At 41.2% G+C, this 24,800-nt stretch overlaps 1 protein-coding gene across 7 annotated transcripts in view; it reads left to right on the forward strand.

Moving 5' to 3' along the window:
- EDA (ectodysplasin A) overlaps positions 1-24,800 on the forward strand; it is a 292,946-nt gene that overhangs the window by 263,595 nt on the left and 4,551 nt on the right. For 2 of the 7 annotated variants that reach the window (XM_019747910.3, XM_088794813.1), the window contains 5 exons: positions 13,849-13,872; positions 18,505-18,684; positions 19,963-19,997; positions 20,877-20,928; positions 23,720-23,850. In XM_019747910.3, coding sequence (XP_019603469.1) covers positions 13,849-13,872; positions 18,505-18,684; positions 19,963-19,997; positions 20,877-20,928; positions 23,720-23,850 — 422 coding nt within the window. Of the gene's footprint in view, positions 1-13,848; positions 13,873-18,504; positions 18,685-19,962; positions 19,998-20,876; positions 20,929-23,719; positions 23,851-24,052; positions 24,185-24,800 lie in introns of all 7 variants that reach the window. The other 5 variants (XM_088794814.1, XM_019747911.3, XM_074323702.2 and 2 more) reach the window with 5 other exon arrangements.

The following is a 24,800-nucleotide window of genomic DNA, read 5'->3' on the forward strand; positions in this document are numbered from 1 at the left end:
TCCTAAGAAAAAAGAACAATGCTGGAGGTATCACACTCTCTCACTTCAGCTTGTACTACAAAGCAACAATAACCAAAACAGTATGGTATTGGCAGAAAAACAGACACACAGACCAATGGAATAGAATTGAGAACCCAGAAATAAACCCGCATAAATATGGACAGATAATTTTTGACAAAGAAGTTTTTAACTTTCATGATGCTCAACTTATTTTTTTTCTCTTTCATGGGTTGTGCTTTTAGAATTCTACCTAAAAACCTATTGCCAAACTCAAGGTCAGCTAGAATTTCTCCTATATCATCTAAGAGTTTTAGAGTTCTGTGTTTTAAATTTAGGTCTGTTATCCTTTTTTTTAAAATTAAAGTTTATTGGGGTGACTATTGTTAGTCAAGTTATATAGATTTCAGGTGTACAGTTCTGTAATACATCATCTATATATCACATTGTGTGTTCATTTTTTTTAATTAAAGGCCTTTTTATTTTCTTGATGGTTTCCTTTACTGTGCAGACATTTTTCAGTTCGATGTAATCCCACTTGATATTATTTTTGTTTTTGTTGCTTTTGATGTAAGATTTAAAAGATCATCACTAAGACCTATGTCAAGGAGCTTACCACCTATGTTTTCTTTTAGGAGTTTTATGGTTTCAGGTCTTACATTCAAGTCTTTAATCCATTTTGAGTTAATTTTTGTGTATGGTGTTAGATAGTGGTCCAGCTTCATTCTTTTGCATGTGGCAGTTCAATTTTCTGAACCATTTATTGAAGAGACTGGCCTTTTCCCATTGAATATTCTTGGCTTCTTGTTGTAAATTAATTGACCATATATGCATGAGTATTTCTGGGCTCTCTATTTTGTTCCATTGATCTGTCTGTTTTTATGACAATACCCTACTGTTTTAATTACTATAGCTTTGTAATATAGTTTAAAATTAGGGCGTGTGATAACCTCCAGCTTTGTTCTTCTTTCTCAAGATTGCTTTGGCTATTCAGAGTTTTTTATGGTGCAATACAAATTTTAGGATTGTTCTGTTTCTGTGGAAAATGCCATTGGAATTCTGATAGGGATTGCATTGAACCTGTAGATTGCTTTGTGTATTATGGGCATTTTAATATTAATTCTTCCAATTTATGAGCACGGAATATCTTTCAACTTATTTGTGTCTTCTTCAATTTCTTTCAGTAATGTCTTGTAGTTTTCAATATACAGGTCTTTCACCTCCTTGATTAAATTTATTCCTAGGTATTTTATTATTTTTGATGCAATACCAAATGGGATTGTTTTCTTAACTTTTCTTTTCTTTTCTTTTTTTTTTCACTTTAAATTAATCTGTATTATTAACATTTTAAGTTATCATCTTAGTTTTGAAAATCAACAATGTAATAAAGCAAGCTCTGGTTTATAGCATTTGACAACTACCAGGGAATAAATACTCCCACTGTGACTGATTTCAATCTACCAATGTGACATAACTGAATGTGGAGTTCGAAAGATTTGTGCGGTAACACACCATCAGATAGTATTTCTCAAGATTATAGATAATAGTAAAATGTAGGAAAATAATTAGGAATATTCAAATATTTATTAACTTTGTTTTAATATAGTTTACTTAATTGTAAGTTCATATAATTTAATTTTAATAATTCTGTGCTTAAATACTAACAAAATTCTTTTTTTTTTTTAAATTAAATTTATTGGGGTGACAATTGTTAGTAAAATTACATAGATTTCAGGTGTACAATTCTGTATTACATCATCTATAAATCCCATTGTATGTTCATCACCCAGAGTCAGTTCTTCCATCACCATATATTCGATCCCCCTTACCCTCACCTCCTCCCCCCACCCCCCTTACCCTCTGGCAACCACTAAACTATTGTCCGTGTCTATGAGTTTCTGTTTCTCATTTGTTTGTCTTGTTCTTTTGTTGTTTTTGGTTTATATACCACATATCAGTGAAATCACATGGTTCTCTGCTTTTTCTGTCTGACTTGTTTCACTCAGCATTACTCTCTCAAGATCCATCCATGTTGTCACAAATGTTCCTATATCATCTTTTCTCACTGCCGAATAGTATTCCATTGTGTATATGTACCACAACTTCTTTATCCATTCATCTATCGAAGGACATTTTGGTTGTTTCCATGTCTTGGCCACCGTAAACAAAGCTGCAATGAACATTGGAGCACACGTGTCTTTATCTCTAAATGTTTTCAGATTTTTTGGGTAGATACCCAGGAGAGGGATTGCTGGGTCATACGGCAATTCTATTCGTAATTCTTTGAGGAACCTCCACACTGCCTTCCATAACGGCTGCACCAGTCTGCATTCCCACCAACAGTGTATGAGGGTTCCTTTTTCTCCACAACCTCTCCAACATTTGTTACTATTTGTCTTGTTGATGATAGCCATTCTGACTGGGGTGAGGTGATATCTCATTGTGGTTTTGATTTGCATTTCTCTGATGATTAGTGATGTTGAGCATTTTTTCATATGTTTATTTGCCATTTGTATGTCCTCTTTGGAGAAATGTCTCTTCAGGTCCTCTGCCCATTTTTCAATTGGGTTGTTTGTTTTTTTGTTGTTGAGTTGCATGAGTTCCTTGTATATTCTGGATACTAGCCCCTTATCGGAGGCACTGTTAGCAAAAATCTTCTCCCATTCAGTTGGTGGCCTCTTTATTTTGTCAATGGTTTCTTTTGCTGTGCAGAAGCTTTTAAGTTTCATATAGTCCCATTCGTTTATTTTAGCTTTTACTTCCATTGCCTTTGGAGTCAAGTTCATAAAATGCTCTTTGAACCCAAGGTCCATAAGTTTAGTACCTATGTTTTCTTCTATGCAGTTTATTGTGTCAGGTCTTATGCATAAGTCTTTGATCCATTTTGAATTAACTTTGGTACATGGTGACAAATAGCAGTCCAGTTTCATTCTTTTGCACGTGGCTATCCAATTCTCCCAGCACCATTTATTGAAGAGGCTGTCTTTGCTCCATTGTATGTTTTTAGCTTCTTTGTCAAAAATTATCTGTCCATATTTATGTGGTTTTATTTCTGGGTTCTCAATTCTATTCCATTGGTCTATGTGTCTGTTTTTCTGCCAATACCATGCTGTTTTGATTACTGTAGCCCTGTAGTACAAGCCAAAGTCAGGAAGTGTGATACCTCCATTATTGTTCTTTTTTCTTAAGATTGCTTTGGCTATTCGGGGTCTTTTGTGGTTCCAAACAAATCTGATGATTTTTTGTTCTATTTCTTTAAAATATGCCATTGGGATTTTGATGGGGATTGCATTGAATCTGTATATTGCTTTGGGTAATATGGCCATTTTAACTATGTTGATTCTTCCAATCCATGAGCACGGAATGTCTTTCCATTTCTTTGTGTCTTCTTCAATTTCTTTCAAAAATGTCTTATAGTTTTCAGCATATAGGTCTTTCACATCCTTGGTTAAGTTTATTCCTAGGTATTTTATTCTTTTTGCTGCAATTGCAAAAGGAATTGTTTTTTGTATTTCTTTTTCTGATATTTCATTGTTAGTATATAGGAAGGCAATGGACTTTTGTGCGTTGATTTTGTAGCCGGCAACTTTACTGTATTCGTTGATTGTTTCTAATAGCTTTTTGGTGGAGTCTTTAGGGTTTTCTATATATAGCATCATGTCATCTGCAAAGAGTGATAATTTAACTTCTTCATTCCCAATTTGGATGCCTTTTATTTCTTTCTCTTGCCTGATTGCTCTGGCAAGGACTTCCAACACTATGTTGAAAAGCAGAGGTGATAGGGGACATCCCTGTCGTGTTCCTGAACATAGAGCAAAGGGCTTCAGCTTTTCTCCATTAATTATGAGATTAGCAGAGGGCTTGTCATATATGGCCTTTATTATGTTAAGGTATTTTCCTTCTATACCCATTTTATTAAGTGTTTTAATCATAAATGGATGTTGTATCTTGTCAAATGCTTTTTCTGCATCAATTGATATAATCATATGATTTTTGTCCTTTATTTTGTTTATGTGATGTATCACATTGATGGATTTGCGGATGTTGAACCATCCTTGTGCCCCGGGGATGAACCCCACTTGGTCGTGATGAATAATCTTTTTAATGCATTGTTGTATTCGATTTGCTAGAATTTTATTTAGGATTTTTGCATCGGTATTCATTAGAGATATTGGTCTGTAGTTTTCTTTTTTTGTGCTGTCCTTACCAGGTTTTGGTATCAGGGTAATGTTGGCCTCATAAAATGAGTTAGGGAGTACTGTCTCTTCTTCAATTTTTTGGAAGAGTTTGTGCAGAATTGGTATTAGATCCTCTTTGAAGGTTTGGTAGAATTCACTAGTGAAGCCATCTGGTCCCGGACTTTTGCTTTTGGGAAGGTTTTGGATGACTGATTCAATTTCGTTACTGGTGATCGGTCTGTTTAGATTTTCCAGTTCTTCATGGTTCAGCCTTGGAAGGCTATATGTTTCTAAGAACTTGTCCATTTCTTCTAGGTTGTTGAGTTTGGTGGCATATAGTCCTTCATAGTATTCTTGGATGATCCTTTGTATTTCTGTGGTGTCCGTGATAACTTCCCCTTTTACGTTTCTGATTTTGTTAATCAGTGTCTTCTCCCTTTTTATCTTAGTGAGTCTAGCCAAGGGTTTGTCAATTTTGTTAATCTTTTCAAAGAACCAGCTCTTTGTCACATTAATTTTTTCTATTGTCTTTTTGTTCTCTATTTCATTTATTTCTGCTTTAATTTTTATTATTTCCTTTCTTCTGCTGACCTTGGGTTTTACTTATTCTTCTTTTTCTAGTTCTTTAAGGTGTAACATGAGGTTATTTATTTGGGAGTTTTCTTGTTTCTTGAGATAGGCCTGTAATGAGATAAATTTCCCTCTTAAAACTGCTTTCGCTGCATCCCAGAAATTTTGGTAGGATGTATTTTCATTGTCATTTGTTTCTATGTATCTTTTGATCTCTCCTCTAATTTCTTCTTTGACCCAGTCCTTCTTTAAAAGTATGTTGTTTAATCTCCATGTATTTGTGTTTTTTCCCGCTTTCTTTTTACAGTTGATATCCAATTTCAAAGCCTTGTGATCAGAGAATATGCATGGTATGATTTCAGTCTTCTTAAATTTGTTGAGACTGATTTTATGTCCCAATATATGGTCTATCCTTGAGAATGTTCCATGTACACTAGAAAAGAATGTATAGTCTGATGTTTTAGGATGAAGTGCTCTATAAATGTCAATTATGTCCATTTCATCTAATGTGTCATTTAGGGCTACTATTTCGTTATTTATTTTCTGTTTGGATGATCTATCCATAGCTGTCAATGATGTATTTAAGTCCCCTAGTATAATTGTGTTTTGGTCAATTTCTCCCTTTAGTTCTGTTAGTAGTTGCTTGGTGTATTTCAGTGCTCCCTGATTGGGGGCATAAATATTGATGACTGTTATGTCTTCTTGTTGTACAGTCCCCTTCACCATTATGAAATGTCCATCTTTATCTCTTGTTATCTTTTTCACCTTGAAGTCTGTTTCATCTGATATCATTATGGCTACACCTGATTTTCTCTGGGTACCATTTGCTTGGAGTGTCAATTTCCACCCTTTCACTTTGAGTCTATGCTTGTCCTTGTAGCTGAGATGTGTCTCTTGGAGACAGCATATGGTTGGGTTTAGTTTTTTGATCCAATCTGCTACTCTGTGCCTTTTTATTGGTGAGTTCAGTCCATTTACATTTAGGGAGATTATTGATATGCGAGGATTTCCTGTCATTCTATCTTTAGTTTTCTGGTAAGGCTGTGTCTTCATTGTTTCTTTGCCTTTTTGTTGTTGTCTATTATTTCTGTGTGGTGGTATTCTATGATGTTTCCCTCTGTTTCTTCTTTTATTTCAGTATATATTTCAATTCTGGATTTATTTTGAGTGGTTACCCTTAAGTTTATGTAAAAGAAAGTTTGATATTTAGAGTATTCCATTTTCTTCAGCACGCTTACTTTCTCCATTCCCATATTCCGGTTCAGGCCTTTACTCCCCCTTTTTGAGTTTTGGTTGCCACAAATTGTCCCTGTTGATGGTGGTCGAATAGCCTCCTTTAGTATTTCTTGTAGTGCAGGTTGTGTATTAGAAAATTCCCTCAGCTTCTGTATGTCTGGAAAGGTCTTTATTCCTCCTTCATATCTAAAGGATATCTTTGCTGGATATATTATTCTTGGCTCATGATTTCTCTCTTTTAATAGTTTGAATATTTGGTTCCACTCCCTCCTGGCTTGTAGAGTTTCTGCTGAAAAATCTGATGATAATCTAATGGGCTTTCCTTTGTATGTTACCGTCTTCTTTTCCCTGGCTGCCTTGAGGATTCTTTCTTTGTCGTTGATTTTAGACAGCTTCAATACAATGTGCCTTGGAGAAGGCCTGTTGGGATTGAGGTAACTAGGTGTTCTATTTGCTTCATTTTCTTAACTTTTCTTTCTCATAGTTCATTATTCATTTATTGAAATGCAACAGATTTTTGTGTATTTATTTTGTATCCTGCAACTTTACTGAATTTGTTTATTATTTCTTGCAGTTTTTTGGTGAAGTCCTTAGGGTTTTCTGTATACAGTATTATGTGGTCTGCAAATAGTGACAGTTTTACTTCTTCCTTTGCAATTTGGGTGCCTTTTATTTATTTTCTTGCCTAAATGCTCTGACTAGGACTTCCAATATTATGTTGAACAAAAGCAGGAAGAGTGGACATACTTGTCTTCTTCCTAATCTTAAAGGAAAAGCTTTCAGCTTTTCACCTTTGAGTATGATTTTAGCTGTGGGCTTGTCATATATCGACTTGATTATGTTGAGGTACATTCCCTCTATGCCCTCTTTCTTGAGAGTTTTTATCAGAAACGGATGGTGAATTTTGTCAAATGCTTCTTCTGCATCTATTGAGATGATCACATTTTTATCCTTCATTTTGTTAATATGGTGTATCACGTTGACATTTGCAGATGTCAAACCATTCTTGCTCCCTGGAATAAATCCCACTTGATTATGGTGTATGAGCCTTTTAATGTATTGTTGAATTCAGTTTACTAATATTTTGTTGAGGATTTTTGTTGTAAGTTCACTAAGGATAATGGTCTGCATGGTGTGTGTGTGTGTGTGTGTGTGTCTGTTAGAGAGAGAGAAAAAAAACAGAGACAGAGAGACAGAGAGACAGAGAGAGAGAGAGATCCTTGTCTGGTTTTTGTATCAGAGTAATGCTGGCCTCATAAAATGAGTTTGCAAGAGTTTTCTTCTCTTGTATTTTTTAGAAGAATTTGAGAATTGGTATTAATTCTCCTTTGAATGTTGGGTAGAATTAACCAGTGAAACCGTCTGTCCCACACTTTTGTTTGTTGGGAAGTTTTTGATTACCGATTCAATCTTCTTACTAGTAATTGGCCTGTTCAGATTTTATATTTCATCATGATTCAGTCATGGTAAGTTGTATTTTCTAGGAAATAATCCATTTCCTCTTGGTTGTTCAATTTGTTGGTGAATAATTGTTCATAGTTGTCTCTTATGATCCTTTGTATTTCTGTGTTGTCAGTTATAACATCTCCCCTTTCGTTTCTGGTTTTATTTATTTGAGTCCTCTCTTTTTCTTGGTGAGTCTAACTATAGGTTTGTCAATTTTATTTGTCTTTTCAAAGAACCAGCTCTTAGTTTGTGTGAGGTGTTTTTTTTTTAAGCATTTTCTTTATATTTCTGTCTTTATTTTATAGACCAGTTTTATTTTCACAGAAAAATTGAGAGGAAGGTCAAGAGATTTCCCCTATATACCCTGCTTCCACACATGCAAAGCCTTCCCCCACTATCAACATCCCTCACTAGAGTGGTATATTTGTTACACTTGATGAATCTACATTGCCACCCAGAGTTCACCCAGAGTTGACAGTTTACATTACAGTCCACTCTTGGTGTTGTATGTTCTATGGGTTTGTGAAAATGTATAATGACATGTATCCCTCATTACAGTATTATAGATAATATCTACACCGACCTAAAAATACTGTGCTCCACCTATTTATCCCTCAGCCCCCAACCCCTAGCAACCACTGATCCTTTCAGTGTCTCCATTGTTTTACCTTCTCTAGAATGTCATATAGTTGGAATCATATAGTATGTAGCCTTTTCAGATTGGCATCTTTCATTTAGTCATATGCATCTAAGTTTCTTTCATGTCTTTTCATGGCTTAATAGCTCATTTCTTTTTAGTGTTGAAGAATATGCCATTGTCTGAATGCACCATGCTTTCTTTATCCATTTACCTACTGGAGGACATCTTGGTTGCTTCCAAGTCTTGACAACCATGAATAAAGCTGATATAAACACCCATATGTTAGTTTTTTTGTGGACACCTTCTTTGGGTAAATACCAAAGAGCATTAACTACTGAATTGTGTGGTAAGAGTATGTTTCCATAAGTACCCTGTTTCCCCAAAAATAAGACCTAGCCAGAAAATCAGCTCCAATGCATCTTTTGGAGCAAAATTAATATAAGACCCAGTATTATATTATATTATATTATATTATATTATATTATATTACATTCTATATAATATTATATTACATTACATTACATTACATTACATTACATTACATTACATTACATTATATTAAGACCTGGTCTTATATTATAGTAAAATAAAACCAGGTCTTATATTAATTTTTGCTCCAAAAGACGCATTAGAGCTGATTGTCTGGCTAGGTCTTATTTTTAGGGAAGCACGGTACTGTCTCCCAAAGTAGCTGTACCATTTTACATTCTTACCAGCAATGAATGAGAGTTGCTGCTCCATATCCTCAACAGCATTTGGTGGTGTCAGTGTTCTAGATTTTGGCTCTTCTAATAGGTGTATAGTGGTACATCATTATTCTTTTAATTTGTATTAATATTTCCCTAATGACATACGATGTGGAGCATCTTTTCATGATTGCTTGCCATCTGTATATCTTCTTTGGTAAGATGTCTGTTAGGGTCTTCAGCCATTTTTAATTGCATTGTTTTCTTATTGTGAAGATTTAAGAGTTCTGTGCATGTTTTGGATAACAGTCCTTTATCAGATGTGCCAGATGTCTCATTCTCTTGATATTGCCTTTTGCAAAGGCGAAGTTTTTAATTTTAATGAAGTCCAGCTCATAAATTATTTCTTTCATGGATCTAAAGTCATTGTCATACCAAAGGTCATCTATGTTTTTTCTTATGTTATCTTCTAGGAGTTTTATTGTTTTGTATTTTACATTTAGGTCTGTGATCCATTTTGAGTTAATTTTGTGGATAGCATAATATTTGTGCCTAGACTCATTTTTTTTTTAACCTGGATGTCTAGTTGTTCCAGTACCATTTGTTGAAAAGACTATCTTTGTCCCATTGTATCCTTTGCTTTTTGTCAAAGATCAAGTGACTACATTTATGTGGGTTAGCGTTTCCTTTTGATTCTTTGAGTTTTATCTCTCTGCTTATATTACCCACCTGTTTTTGCATGTTGTCCAGTTTTTCCCTTAGCATATTAATTATAGCTATTTTAAATTCCAGGTGTGATCTCCAGAATCTCTACCATATCTGAGTCTGGTTCTAATGCTTGGTTGGCCTCTTCAGCATATATATATATATATATATATATATATATATATATATATATATATATATATATATATATATATATGCCTTTTAGCATGCCTTAGACTTTTTGGCTGAAAGTCAGACATGATGTACTGGATAAAAGTAACTGAGATACATAGGCCTATAGTATAAGGTTTTATAGTTATCTTACTAGTAGGAGTTTGTGTTTACTGTTTGCTGTAGCTGTGGTGTCAGATGCTAAAATGTCTTCTATTGTTCTTGTTTCAGTCTCCTCTTATTGTCTTTGGGTGTCTCTAGAGACTCCTTAAGTCGAATGTGAGACTTGCAGTGTTCTTAGCTGTCATCCCGTTATTACACAGGAGCCCTGTTCAAGTGGTGCTAAAGTGTGAGGGGAGAGGAAGTGTTCGGTGGTCCTAGGATTAGGTATCAATCCTTTACCTGATATCAGGTATTTCCTGTCCCCCGGGTCAGTTATGCTCTGGGAAAACCCAAGTCAGGCTCTGAAAAAATAGTTTTCTTTGAGGGCAGACCTTGTTAAGGAGAGTAGAGAGGTCTGGGTATATTGCAAAATAGCTGTTGTTCCTCTCCCCTTGCCAGAAATACAAGGGAATTTTTCTCCAGTCGTCACAGTAAGAACTTGGTAGGGCTCTTAAAGGTAAAATTTGTGAAAATGTGGGGGCCCCTATAAGACTGGACCCTCTTTGGGTTTTTAGCTCTTAAGCTAGTCTACACTGAGCCTCTAGCAATCTTTCCATTACATTTTTAAAGTGTTCTTACTGATACTGGCTTTACCTGCAGACTTCTATTCCCCGTAATCTGGGATTCTCTTTATCCACCTGTCTGTCTCTTCATCATTCAGAACAGTGGTTTGCCTTGTGAATTCAATTCTCTGACGAACCTAAGAGTTGACTGTAAGTTTATTCAGCTTTTTTCTTCTTGTGAGTATGGGAGTGACAACTTCCAAGCTCTTGACATGTCAAGCCACAAACTGGAAGTATATACATTTATTTTGACATTTTCAAAACACATCTAGAATAACATGCATCTTTCTGACGTTTCAGCTTACCTTAAAATACCTATGGGCTGTGTGACCTAGTGCAATTTATTTAATCCATCTCTTCATCTATAAAATAAGCATAACAATCTCTACTTTGCTGGATTGTTCTAAGACCTAAATGAGATAGATATTTAACTAGCAAAGTGCAGGGCTCATATCTATTCACTCAATGTTAGCTTTAATTATTATTTCATCTATCTTCATCAGAACCCTAGGCCTTGAAAACAGACAACATATACAAAGTGTTCCCCAATTTAGAAGAGGAAGAATCAGAAGAAAAGGATAATTTGTCCTATGGTCAGTTTGTGGTTGAGTCAGGACCAGAATCTGGCTAGCCCTGATGCTGTTATGAGACCCCCTTTTCTTAATGTCAGATAGAAAACTGCCTGTCCATATTGATCCAACCTGTCAGATCTCAATTTTCCTCCTTTCAAAGCAGTCCCAGGGACTGCACAGCTGTCTGTCTTGCTCTAATGCATTTGTGCTTTTGGCCTACAGAAAGCATGATGGTTGCAAACAGAGGGAATTGGAAAATGGTATAGAAATGTAGCCTGTTACTATGGAAACAGGCATGTGACAATGGTAGTGCTCCGAGTAGGTATGAGACAGGTTCTGAATCATATAGAGAAAATAAGTCAATAACTCTGAAAGATCATAGAACTCAGCAGAGGATACTGCTTTTGCTCTGGTTCAAGATGCTCATGTATAGTATGGAATAGTTCTAGTTCCCTGGCATTTTCTCTCTAGAAGCTGGAAAACTACAATGGCCTCAAGGGAAAGAAATGGGTATGGTGGTTATAGGGCCAGGACTTAGAGATTCATGTTGAAACTCATCAGAGTTATTTACTGGCCATGTTGAGCTATATTAGAACAAAAGGAAGTCCTCTACTGCTCAGATGGTGTATTCACTAGCATTTGTGGGAAATGTGATCATCTGATGACGATCTTTTACATACTTTTTCATCCTCACTTTTGTCCCAAGGGATAATGCATTGTCCACTGAGTAGAAGCTCTCTGAGAGCCCTTTTGTGACACAAGATGAAGTGGAAAAAAGGACTGGCTTTGAGCCCCTATTGCTCTCGCACTCTTCATATCATGGTCATTTTGGAAAATAAAAATAAAATTTGTAGTTAACAGCTTACCTCACACGATATACTACACCAGATTAATTAAAGATTTAAATTAAAAAACAAAACTGTAAAACAACTAGAAGAATATAGTTACCTGGTACATCCATACTAACAAATAATGTAGAAGTGCAGTCATTGGCATAAAAAAGTTATCAGGCATTTTTATTTGATTGTAATTAAAGTTGTTATTAAAACAGTACATTTTGTAAAAACACATATTTATATGCATAGAAAATGTCTCGATGTGCATAAAAATGTTAATAGTGGTCATTTGTGTGTAGTTTAATAAGCTATTTTTTTTCCTTTTTGCTCCCCTTTTTTTATGCGTACATTTGTGTTTGTATAATGAATAGGTATTTCTGGTAGAAAGATAACAGAAGTTAGAGATTTTTAAACTTCCCTTTCCCTCTTTGCACTTGTACATATAGGTGAAACTTCCTGCAGGAAGTTGGTTTTCCTCAGCTAGCCAGTATAATTCCTTAAGTCTCCCCTCTTTAGTATATTCCTATCCAACTGCAAGTTCTTTGACGATGGAGTTGTGTTTCCTTATTTACTGTGCAACCTTCCATAGGCCTCCTGGTTAACACCTGGGTGCTTGCTGATGGTCTGATGTCCTCAAAGCCTGCTTTGAAATCTCATGTGACAGTGCTAACCCTTTCACCAGCTGAAATGGTCAGCAACTTGGTACAACTTGTCTGGGAGGGCATTGTGGCCGCAATGGCTGTCACCCGGTGCTTTCCCAGGCTGAGCTGGCTGGCTGATGGCTGGTCACTGGCCGATGGGCTGGGCCTTCTGTGTAACTTCTCCCCCAAATAACTTTCCTATTCAATGAGGTGGTCCTTCCCCGGTGTAGTTGCTGCCTCTTAGTAGTATGTGTATAGCTGTGCTTCCTTGCCAGAACCTCCATGCACAGCCTCAGGAATTTCTCAATGCTGTTAAAAACATAAAGGATGGACAACAAAGAAAGAATCCAAAGGATTTCCTATTTTCAAAGGACCTGTGTCAGCTCAGCTGGCCACACTTGTCAGCCCTGTAGGTTAGAGACTTGACTGACTTCTAATCGAGCCTGCTCAGATAGAACCTCTGAGACAGCCTGCTCTTCTAGGTAAAAATCATTCCAGGCTCGTTGCAAGGATAAAATGAGATGATAAATGGAAATAGGTTTCATAAACTATAAAACAATATACAAACGCTTGGTATTCTTTCTGTGAGTTCAGTGGCTTAATGCTGTCCAATAGTGTCCTCGTGGGGGTGTGGAACAGATTTTAAATACCTGTATCTAAAGAAAGTCAAATACACCTACAAAATGAAGAGAATTGAGTCCCCAGGAGGGAAACACGTAGACTGTGTATGTCTGGGTAGTGGTTGTCACCCAACTATATGAGAAAAGCCCTGGATTTTCTGAGTGCCCTCAATTGATTAGAATCGTTTCCTTTGGAAGTAATTTCCAAGAAAATGCTTGTGATTTCATTGCTGATAAAACTGTTGACACTTCTTTTAAAGTGTCCATTAACTCTTGGTAAATTACAGTGAGAGTGCATGTGGCCCCCATATGAATATACGAGTAGTATGGTTGCACTGTTTTAATAACTAACTACTTCAATCACAATAAGGAAATGACTGAAAAGTAAATTCTCGCTGCTCTGCGCCTTACATGAAAATGACCCTTTTTTCCTTCCAGCTTCATATCAGTTCCTCACCCGAATGCATGACTCTTCATTCTCAGGACTCGCAGACTGATGGGAATGCCACCCTAAGGTTGAGTTCTGCATTTCTGCACATTCCTGCTCTATGGAGTAGCACCCATTCCCTCACTCCAAAGACTGCGCCTGAAAGATTTTTTTTCTCCCTTAGAAAGCATCTTCCTTGCAACTTCCTTGTTGCAGCGGTCAGAAAACAGTCAGAAACAGACTGGGGAAGTTTGATAGTTGGGAGGTAGCTTGCCAATTACCTAGTCCTTGGCGTGATGCTCCCTCAAATTTGCAGCGTCTTGGGGTTCCTCCTGGGACTGTCTTGAACTTTCTGTTCATTTCCAGTGCATTAATTTTCCTTTTTCTTTTTGTAACAGGTCCAGTTAAAAATAAGAAAAAGGGTAAGTTAAGCTCCTGATTTTATAAAATTGCTGTCATGTCACGTCTTTTCTAAAATTAGAAGAAAAAAATCCAGGGAGTAGGATTTTTATATTACAGTCTTTCAGTGATGGTTGTCTATTATGTTAGTCAATCGCATGGGATCTTCTTGAGTATTGTAGCTTCCAAAGAACAAGAAATAGAGATCATTTCTCAATGATGATACATGAATGATAGAATTGCTTCTATGGCAACATATGAAAGTTGGTTTCGTTTTTCTTTCTGGCTCCCTCTTCCATACAATTCAGCTTACATATCTTTCCTTTATTCTTTGTTGCTCTTTCCCCCTTCCCTCTCCTTTCTCCTTTTTCCCCCTCCTTTATCAAATCAGCGATCGTGTATGAATGAAGTCGGGAGACAGCTTGTAGGGATTAGGGATACTACCTCCTGAGAGAAGTCAGTACCCTAATTCTTGGCCTAAAAGCTATCCCTATCCTATTTCTAAGCTAATCAGGCAAGGTATTTCTTGCTTTGGGGTTTCAATATCATGTTCTCTGCAATAGAAAAACTACGCTAGAGTAATACCCTGATCTTTTAGTCTTTTCAAAGAAGCTCTAGTTGAGTGGATCCATTGTGCCTTCGTTGGGTCAGTAAGTCTGGCCACAGGACTGGCCCAAGAGCTTGTACAAGTGCTTACCTGAGGACAACCCGAAGACAGCACAGTTTCCCAAAGACAGGACCAGGCAAAAGGGGCCCCTCCTTAGGATTACAGAACCAACTGCTAAACCAACTCTAAGTACCTATTTGTTTGTGTTCTGAGCTGGGAGGAAAAATAGACTGAAATTACTGATTTTTCACTAGAATGCTTTAAATGAAATTATTCCATCTATTAAGATTTCTGGAGCTTTATAGAATGGATTATCAACCCAAACTATGCCCAAAAGACTGGCTTCAGCTGCTGCCGGCCTCTTGTCTGAGCACGAGGGGACTTTGGTGGCTTGATGTGCCATGTACCCTGTGGAAAGCTGCATCCCTGTGCTGAAGAAGCTGAGGAGTGGCCTAGCCTCCTGCAGACCTGAGCCAGAGTCAGTGAGGAAACCTTTCTCTGTGGAGCCTGGGCATTCAAGATATTGTCTTTTAAGAAAGTAAATTTGACTTTCAATGATGTTGTTTGTAACTCTTGTCACACATCCCTTTAAGACAGAAATTATAACAAAGCTAGAATGCTCCCCTTGCTTGGACAAGGATACTCTCTGCTCTTAATACAAGTCCCGGATGACTTCTCTTTTTAATAAGTAGACTTGAGAGCACTTTTTAATTATGGCTCCAAATTTAGTTTTGGTTTTTTTCTTCCCCCACTCAGTTGTTCACTAGACAGTGAATAAGCATCTTATATTTGTGAGGAGTAGAGATACAGACATGAAGAAAAACAGTTCCTTCCCTCAAAAATCTCCCAGTGTAGTCAGAGTCGTGGAAGTACACATAAGTAATTACAGTACAGTGTAAAACGTACCATCATAGAAGCGTGAACAACGTGCTGTGGGAGCACACAGAGAAGGAACAAGTAGTTCTCCTTGGGGGAGTGAGGGACCCCATCTCAGAGAAAACAATATTTGAGCCAGACTTTGAAGGATGAGGGGAAAAGAGAGGGAAGGACATTCCAGCAAAGGGAATAGCATCTCAAATCTCTCAGACGTATGAAAGAACATGGCATGCTTGAGGAACAGCCAGTAAGCTAGTGATTTACTAGAGGATGGGGCATGTGGGTGGCGGAAGGCCCCAGTGGGCGAGCACCGAGAGAACACACTCGCCAGAGGCAACAGAAGGCAATTGTCTAGGCTAGAAGCTCTGGAATTAAAACTCAGATTTCAGTGCCTCTGGGAAGGACTCAGATCACTGCCCGGCACTGCTACCCTGTATAAGGGCCATTACTGAGGGGAGAATGCACATAAGCCTTAAACATTTACTTTGGCTGAAAGTGATTTAGAAGCCATCTAATATAGATTTCCTCGGACATAGTGAATAGGCACATGCCTGAAGAGGTGAATTGAGTTGTTCATTTAATTTCCATTCTTTAATGGAATTTCCTCTCTCTCTCTCTCTCTCTGTCTCTCTCTCGCTCTCTCACTCTCTCTCATTCACTCACTTTTCATTGTTCTTTCAACAGTTTGGACTTCGCTAAAAGGTTAGCAAAATACCCTTTCATGAAGGTTAGCTTTGAAAAGATGTATACATTCTTTTATCTAAGACTACAAAGGGTAACTTTCTAAGTACAAAAGTCTCTGGGCTTTTGTGTCACGAAGTGCTCTGTTAAAGTAAGGAAATCGGAGAAAGAATTCGATCTTCTAAAGTCATCTTCTCAGTGCAGGGGTCGTGCTCCTCTCTGGGCCAACTTTCCACAAGTATGAGAAGCACACGTGCTCCAACCTGTGTGCAGAGGAGCAGAGACGCCCAGCTGCAGAACTAGATCACAGCAAGAGCTTTTTCCCAAATGCCTTCTAATAATTTCATAAGTGAACATTCTCTATTTGCACTGCAACCATTATTCTCTTTGACTGGAGTTTCTGGCTGTAATTCTTCCAAAATTACATTACCAATCACAGGAGATTCACTCTTGACACTGAAGTTTGTACTACCCACAGAACGCCCTCTTGCTCGAAAATCAGTGTTAGGCTAGAAAAGCTGGGATATAGCCCAGCCTGATATGCACCAGCCTCTGTGTCTACGCTGCCCAGAGAACAATATGGGAGAAGCAAGCCTTATACCCAGGCTAGGGAAGTTTCCTGACTGCCAGGGGTAAGTCATTTCTCCTCACGGAAGCTCAGTCTTGGGAGGAAACAGAAATCATTGAGGCCAAGCTCCTTATTTCACCGATGGAGAAACTAAGACTCAGGGAGAGGAAGGGATTTGCCCAAAATGTGTCCATGGCAGAATTGGGGCTAATAGCCTTATCTCTTGACTACAGATTCCGTGTCCTTTACACTACGCTGGCTGGAATTGAAACTTGGGCGCCGAATAAGCCTGACTTGGAAGCTACCCAAATCTGAAGGGAGATGGCTTTCCCATTCAGCATCTTGAAATTGGCTAGATCTAGAAACTGGGCAGATCCAGTCTTTGTTGCTAAGTTCAGGGAAAATGCTAAAGCTCCTGCCTCTAGGCCCTTAAGGCTACAGGGACACCCCGGGAGTGGCTCTCTGTGCCTTCATTCCTTTCTTCCCTGGAGACAGGGCCCCACAATGACCCCTTGTTTCATTCCAAATGCAGATGTGCTTAGATGTGGACAACTGGCCTTTTGAGCAACGTTGCCATGGGGATTGGGTTTTCGAACATGCAGAATTATTCTTCAAGGGGGACCTGGATAGGATAGGATTCTCCTGCCTGAGAGTCTGGGGAGCAGGGAGTTGGAGTCAGTAAGGAGGTATGTAAGTGAGACTTGGGAGAGTTATATTTAAAACTAAGAAAGTACGACAAGACACGGTGATGGAGTCTGATACAAGGCTTCCATTCCTGGGACTTGCACAAAATTGTGAGAAAGTGGTGAAGGAAGAAAGGAAGGAGACCACCACCTGTTGACCATCTGCAGTGCTTGAATTGGGCTGCAAGGAGCAGAGGAAGTCAACAGAAGGAGCTAGAGATTTGGATTGAAGACTCAGTTAGCATAAGTACATCCTGGCGGGAATGTTGGAAGGACTGGAATATGGAACGGGGCCAAGACTGTTCTGAAAGGGGGATTTGCTGGGACTCTGAGGAAAGACTCTGGGAAGCTGGATTATTTAGCCTATACAAATGGGGGTTGATAAGTGACTTAATGTCTTTGAGCTCATAGGTTATTATGTGTATGATGATAACTCTTCTTCTCTATCTACACAAAGAATCGAACAAGAGCTTAAACTGCCACAGAAAGGATTTCCGTTAAATATACAGAAGAACTTCCTAACAGTGAGGATGATACACATTGGAACAAATGGGGTTTAGAGATGTCAGCTGAGAGAGCAAAACCTGTCTGCTGCCTCCTCATCACTTCTTTCTACTCCACTTCTCCTCACCCCCTCTCTCCACGCCCCCCTCACAGCCCAAACTCCTATCCGTCCCTCATCCCCAGCTAGCAGCACCTCCATCGCCGCAGCTCCTATAGGAAACCTTCCCGGAGCTGATGTTATCTGTAAGGGCAGGCTGTCCTCCTAGCTTCCTCGTCTCATCTGCATCAAGTCAACTGAACTGGGAAGTAAACATGAAAGCCCAGCTCTCAGTTCTAAGAAGTGACCCGTAGGTCTGGCCCACTTGGTGATTCACATCCTTTGGACTCAGATGCAATGTACCCTCCTGTTTTAAGCCTCCCCTGACGTGATCTCTTCAACATTTGTCCATTCAGGTAGCTTTTCTACTTTACTGTGACTTTGTCTGTTCTCCCACTAGACTAAGCAACTTGACGGCCATTTATTTCTATATATTCAAACTCAGCTCTGTAAATGATTATTCATGAAAGGGCATGGGGGGGGGGAGAGACAGAGACAGAGAGACAGACGATAAAGGTGTCACCTCTTCAGCAGCCACAACTCCCAGAGGGCTGACTTTGTCATTAGAAGTCTGCAGAACTCTTGACAGTACATTGTGAGTCAATAACTGCAAATATAACATTGAATCTTGTCTTCCAGGAAAGAAAGCAGGACCTCCTGGGCCCAATGGTCCCCCAGGACCTCCAGGACCCCCAGGACCTCAGGGACCCCCAGGGATTCCAGGAATTCCTGGAATTCCAGGAACAACTGTTATGGGACCACCCGGCCCTCCAGGTCCTCCTGGTCCTCAAGGACCCCCTGGCATCCAGGGACCTTCTGGTGAGCTCCTGTTTCTCCACCCCTCAGGCTTCTTCCCAGTACTTTAATAGAGCATGGCTGGGAGATCCTGGGAGCAGTTTCAAATGGTGCTGGTGGCATTGGTGTGCTGTAGGAAATGCAGGTCTCCTGGCTCAGTGTAGAGCTAGGGATTAAACAAGCCAGTAGGGCCTGACCTGCTCAACCCTTCCATCTCAAGCCGTCCCTTCCTCTAGGTTTCTCTGGAATGGGCCAGTAAATTCATATGAGTCTGACACAGAGGCCCTAAGGGATTGCTGGAGTTCTGGTAGGAGATGGATTGGCTCTGCTCCACAAGCTGATGTTTACTTGGAAACAACAGTCTCGTCCCATGAACTCTAAAGCGCCCTCCTCATAGAGGTAGACAAGTAGTCGCTGATGGCCAGGGAGTTAAAGACTTACGAGGCACTTAGGCTATGAAAGAAGCAATCCAGGCACCAAGACCATCCCGTCAAGGAACCAAGGGCTCCTTGCCTCACCACATTGCCCATTTGAATGGCATTCAATCTCTTTGCATCTTTCCCTTTGTGCCCAGAAGGGCATCCAAGAGGTAGAGATGAAGATCCTAACGTGACTAACTGGACTTCACAGGAGTCAGACTGCCTGGGCTGAGGTCAGTTGTTATGTCCCTCTCCTGCTCCCCTCTTGTATCTTGGGGCTTTAAAGAAATGGACTCCTTACAGCTGATTTCTCTGGGTCCAAGAATTCTGTAACAGGACTCAGATTCTTTGACTCACAGTTCACACACAGCTAATCAATATTACTGTGCCCACAAGAAATGCAGTTGGGGAGTTTTTTTACTCAGTTTCCACAAATATTAATTGAGCACTTTCTCCATTTAAGAGCGGTATTACTAAGTGGTCCTTGTTCTTGTGGAGTTTATGTCCTAGAGGAGGAGAGAGACGATTAAAGAAGCAAGACACTTACAAATGACAATGCACTCTATGAAGAAAATTAATAGAAAGGGAGCAAAAGGCTAAAGAAGCAAACAACATCATCCCAGGGCCACACAATGACAGCAATGCCCTCTCACCTGGCTCTATGGGCGCTCGGTGGGACTTGTCTGGGGCCAGCATTGGCAAGAGGCCAGTACTGGGTGCCAGGCCCACTAAAGATGCCGGTCAGGGACAACAGAGAAGGAAGGGGTGTCTCCCACCCCGGGGCGTGGCTGCAGGGAGTCCGGCTCCCTGCCTGTGGCTGCCTGGGTGAGGGGAAACGGAAGTAGCGAAAGCATGCCCTCTGACGGACGCTCCTGTTTTGCAGGCGCTGCTGATAAAGCTGGAACTCGAGAAAACCAGGTTAGCTGGGAATGGCTCTTCTCCTGGGGAGGAGGGAAGGCCACAGGCTGAGCCACCTGTGAGTTTGCTGCCTGTTAAATTTGTGAGGATACCCTGCAGGTTCTGAGGTTCTCAGAGACAGAAAAGCTTTGCCCCAGGGCCTGCCTTTAGCTCAGGGAACTGAATCTCGCTATGGTCATTTTCCCCATTCCACAGGAGACAGAGTGTCACCATATCCGAGCTCAGTAGTCAGTTGAAATGAGCAGCCAGACAGGCCTACTCACCTGGGCCTCTGAGTCCCCAGCCACCCAGACACCTTGTCGACACTCAGACTGCCCTCAGACCCCCCGGGATCAGGAGCTTAAAAGTTTAAGAGTATGTCCTTGAAAATCAGCCAACCAGCTCCAGGCCAAGCCCAGCCTTAATGGCCTGAAGGGCTCCTCCCTCGTCTTGGAGCTTCCTAATCTGTCTCTATTGGCAGGTTCTGCTGCCTTCCCTTGTCTCATCTCAGCCTCCCTCTCTACAGCTGTGTGGCCACAGTTAAATCTCCACAGCTGCACAGTGCTGGATGGCTTGCAGGGCAATTTTGTATCCATCACCTCATTTGATCTTCAAATATCCCTGTGAAAGAGGCCAGACAGAGATTCTTATAATCCCCATTTTATGGGTAGGGAAATGAGGCTCAGAGGCACTACATTCGGCTGAGATCACATAGCTAGGAAGAGAGAGCTACAAAATCATATTGCCGTCTAGTAGCAATGTGCTCACGAGCATCCTACAGACAGGGGAGAGGGACCAGAAGTGAGATACGGAAGGAGACAAGAAGTCACAGGTGCAGACATGGAAACTGGTGGTCGTTTCTCCTAGTGACGCCTCTCTCTGTCCTTCTCGTCCTCCCAGCCCGCTGTGGTGCATCTGCAGGGCCAAGGGTCAGCAATTCAAGTCAAGAATGGTAAGAGTCCGAGTCGCTTGTCTCTAAGGGGAGCGTCCACAGGGTCACCCGGCCTAGCTCCTGCCTGCCCCCAGGTACCCTTGGCACTAAGGGCCCAGCCTCTACTCCATTTTGCCCTCTGCTGTCTGCCCTGGGTAATTGCTTGCACCAAGGCCGGTTGCTACACCCAAATTGTAATTAGAAACACTGATGAGGAGTTGAAAGGGACTTGAGATGTCATCTAGACCTGGAATTCTTGGCAGATGGAGGTCATTTCCACGTCACCATGAGGAGATGTGTAGTTTGGTCAACATGTTCACAATACACATTAGAGAAGGTAAAACGACATATACTTCAATCCTTGTTGTCTGATGGGTCTGCACAGAAAATGGGTGGAGGGAGTGTTTCAGGGAGTACGTGATGCCTTGTGTCTACAAAAAGGGGGAATATGTTTAAGGAGGTTAAGAAACATTGACTTAATGTAATCCCTTCGTTTAAAAGATGGGGAACCAGAGTCCCAGAGAGATTGGGTAATACCATAATAACTCACACGGCCTTATATTTGTGTGGTATTTAGTTTTCAACATGCTTTCTTTGCTTTTTATTTTATTTTTATTTAGGGGGAGAAGTAGTTTTCAGTTTATCAAGTTATTATATAAAAGACTTATAATGATGTCTCCTCCTTTTTAATTATTTATTTAGTTTTGCAGTTACAGTTGCCATTCAGTATTATTTTACATTAGTGTCAGGTATACAGCGTACTGGTCAGACATTTATATAATCATGCAGTGATTCCCCCGATTAGTCTAGTTGCCACCTGGCACTATATGTAGTTATTACGATATTATTGACTATATTCCCCATACTGTACTTGACATCCCCGTGACCATTTTGGTAGCTGTCTTTTATTTGATCCTCGTGACAGCTCTATGAGGTAGGTATTAGCTCCTTCTTACAGAGATAGAAACTGAAGCTCAGAGAGGTTAATGAACTGGCCCAAGGTTTCAGCTGGGATTCAAAACCCTATCTGTCTGACTCTTTCCGCTGCACTGTGCTACCGCAGTGATGTGTGGGTACACTCCACTGAATGATTAGCTTTAGTGTTTTCCTCAAAGAGATATGAACATTCATTAAAGAACAGTGCTTTGAAATAATGTCCAGACCCCAGGGTACACAAAGCCTAAAATGCATGAACCCCCAGGAACCTTGAGAAGCAGCAAGCCAGCCAAGATGCCAGGTGTTTACAGAGCTCGGAGGGGATGGGAAGGGCTGTGAGTGCAGACAGAATAAATGAGGGTTCAGAAACCTGCTGCATGGGGACAGCTTTGAATAGCCCAGTCAATCCTGAACTGGCTGGGCCAAGCTTCCTTAATGACTGGCCTTGGCTGCATCCTGGACTGCCACCTGTATGCCTGACTGAATAGCCTCAGAAATATAAGTAGGAACAGAATGGCACCAAAACCTAAACAGTCCTGCTGGGACCAGGTGCCTTGGGCCCCAGGGCCTTGGCTGGGCCGTGATCACCACCTGTCCAGGAAGGAGTGAGACAGGCAGGAAATAGATTTGTCTGGGTATCTGGATGGGTGGCCTGTGTTTATTCTGTACCAGAAGCAACTGATTTTGCTCCCATTACCACATCACAAGTTCCAACCCGTCTATGCTGATCTGGAGTTACAAGGAGCAGAAGTGAGGGGTCAGGGGTAGGAGGACGTCATGCAGAGCAGTTTCAAAGGGCCTGAAGCAGGACTCCTCCTAACTCCTAACCCATCTATTTATCACCTCAAGGGAAGATGGCTGCCTTTTCCAGAAGGCCAGTTTCCTCACACCTCAGAGAGGGAGGCCTCCTGAGACTTGCCAAGGATGAATGTTGGAAATGTAATTTCTTGGGTGAAGAATGGTTCCAAGGGGGAAAGACCCAATGGGCTTCTACTCCCTGCTGTAGTGGTGGGAAGGCACCACCCCATTTCCACGGGCTGGAAAGGAAAACTTTTCTTCCTCCACCCTCACATGCTCAGTCCCAGTGTCTAGCCAAGGCAATAGGACTGCCCCACCACCCCAAATGGGGTGTGGCGGACAGACAGATACTTTGCCAGGGCTGCTTCAGTTCCCAGACACTCTTGCCACCCCCTTGGCTGGTTCTGATGCTTCTTGGCAGTCTATCCCTCCCTCTCATAAATACTCTTCTCCCCAATGGGGCCTTATTACTGGCGGTCATGCGCTATGGCTGCCATGAAGTCTGACTCACCCCGATGCCTAAGGTTCTCCAGGTAGACAATTCCTTGGGCCAAGCGGTTTCCTGGGGGCCCAGGGAGACTTTGCAGAAAGGAGTGGGAGGGCAGGAATCTCTTAAGGAGAAGAAGAAAATCCATGAACCTATAAGACAGGAGAGGGATTCAGGAGTTGTGGCTGGTGAAATGGAATAATAAGACCTAGCCTGCCACTCAGTGTCGGAAGTTTGCCTGTGCAGGCCTCAGAACAACACAGAAAATAGGTCAGGGTGCCCACTCTCTTCTTACTCCCCACCCCGAATTCCAGCCAGAAGGTGTTGGTTCAAGACCCTTCCAGATGGAGGGGTCAGCAAAAGACAGAGGAAGACAGACTCCAGACCCCAGGGGCCTGAGGCCAGCCTGGCAGCTGCTTTACAAACAGAACACTCTCTCAGCTTCCAAATACTGTTCTTGAAGCTTGGCCTCCTGGGCTCTCCAGGTTGCACTGGGAGAGGGGCGGGGGTGTGTACTGCTTGCAAGTTTTTGTTTCTGTTGCCCAGATTATTCTGACATGTACTGAGTGACTGCCCTTCTCTCATACTGAGATCTTTCAGGTGGAGTGCTCAATGACTGGTCTCGCATCACTATGAACCCCAAGGTGTTTAAGCTACATCCCCGCAGCGGGGAGCTGGAGGTACTGGTGGACGGCACCTACTTCATCTATAGTCAGGTAGAAGTGAGTACGGTCTTAGGCCTAACTCTTCTTATATCCAGAATGCAGATCCGGTGCACGCCACATAGGGGCACTGTGGAGCCAGCCAAGACCAGCCAATGGCTAACTTCCTGCTTTGGCGGGTGAGGGGTCTGGGGGGCACCGCACTGGGAGGGATTTGAAAGGAGGAAAGAGAGAGGGAGCTGTTTTGTTCTGTTTTTCCTAGCCAAATATCATTGAAAAACTGAAAAGAGGTCCCTACCACACCCTGCCATCTGATCCCCTCCTGCAGGGCCCCAGGCCCTTGTTTCCCCTGCTAAGCTGTTTGGTTCTACTGCCAAACTTGAACTCTGTCTCAGTACATTCTCTGAAAGGCAGTTCCAGAGCTGCTGAGAACCCCACACACACATCGCTAGCTTTATAATGAATAGTGCTCTCCACCTCAAAAAGATTTCTGACTGTCTTTCCTTCCTGTCTCGCCCATTTGTTTCTCTACCTTTCTGTTTCTCTGTTATTCTTGCCTCCTTCCTCCTGTCGTTCTCCCAGCCCTTTTCTCTTTCTGTTTTTGACTTTGTCCTGCCCGGGGCCCACTCCCCAGGTCTGCCAGTGCCCGTCCACTTCCACCCCTGCTGGTTGCTGCCACTGGGTGGCTCCTCAGAGCTAGAGATAGCTGAACCTTGAGGTTAGCACTTCTGTGGGCGGACATCAGGCAGGCAGATGGACAGGAGGACTGTGGAGCCAGCACAAGGGTCTCACAGGAAAGTGGCCAGAGTAGGTGGGTTAACAGGCCTTTGCTAAGCTCACCGAGCATCCTGGCACAGATTGGGACCTGATCCAAGAAATTACGTGGCAGCTGAATATACTACTCCCTCCTGAAGAGCCTGTGAAGGAAACAACGCTAAGAGATTTAGGGTGACAGATGAGGTTCCCAATCCCCAGGGGGCGCATGGATGTAATCCTAATGTCCTATAGGC

The sequence above is a fragment of the Rhinolophus sinicus genome, chromosome 18, assembly GCF_057876585.1.
Source record: "Rhinolophus sinicus isolate RSI-liver-muscle chromosome 18, RSI-T2T, whole genome shotgun sequence".
Taxonomy (NCBI): domain Eukaryota; kingdom Metazoa; phylum Chordata; class Mammalia; order Chiroptera; family Rhinolophidae; genus Rhinolophus; species Rhinolophus sinicus.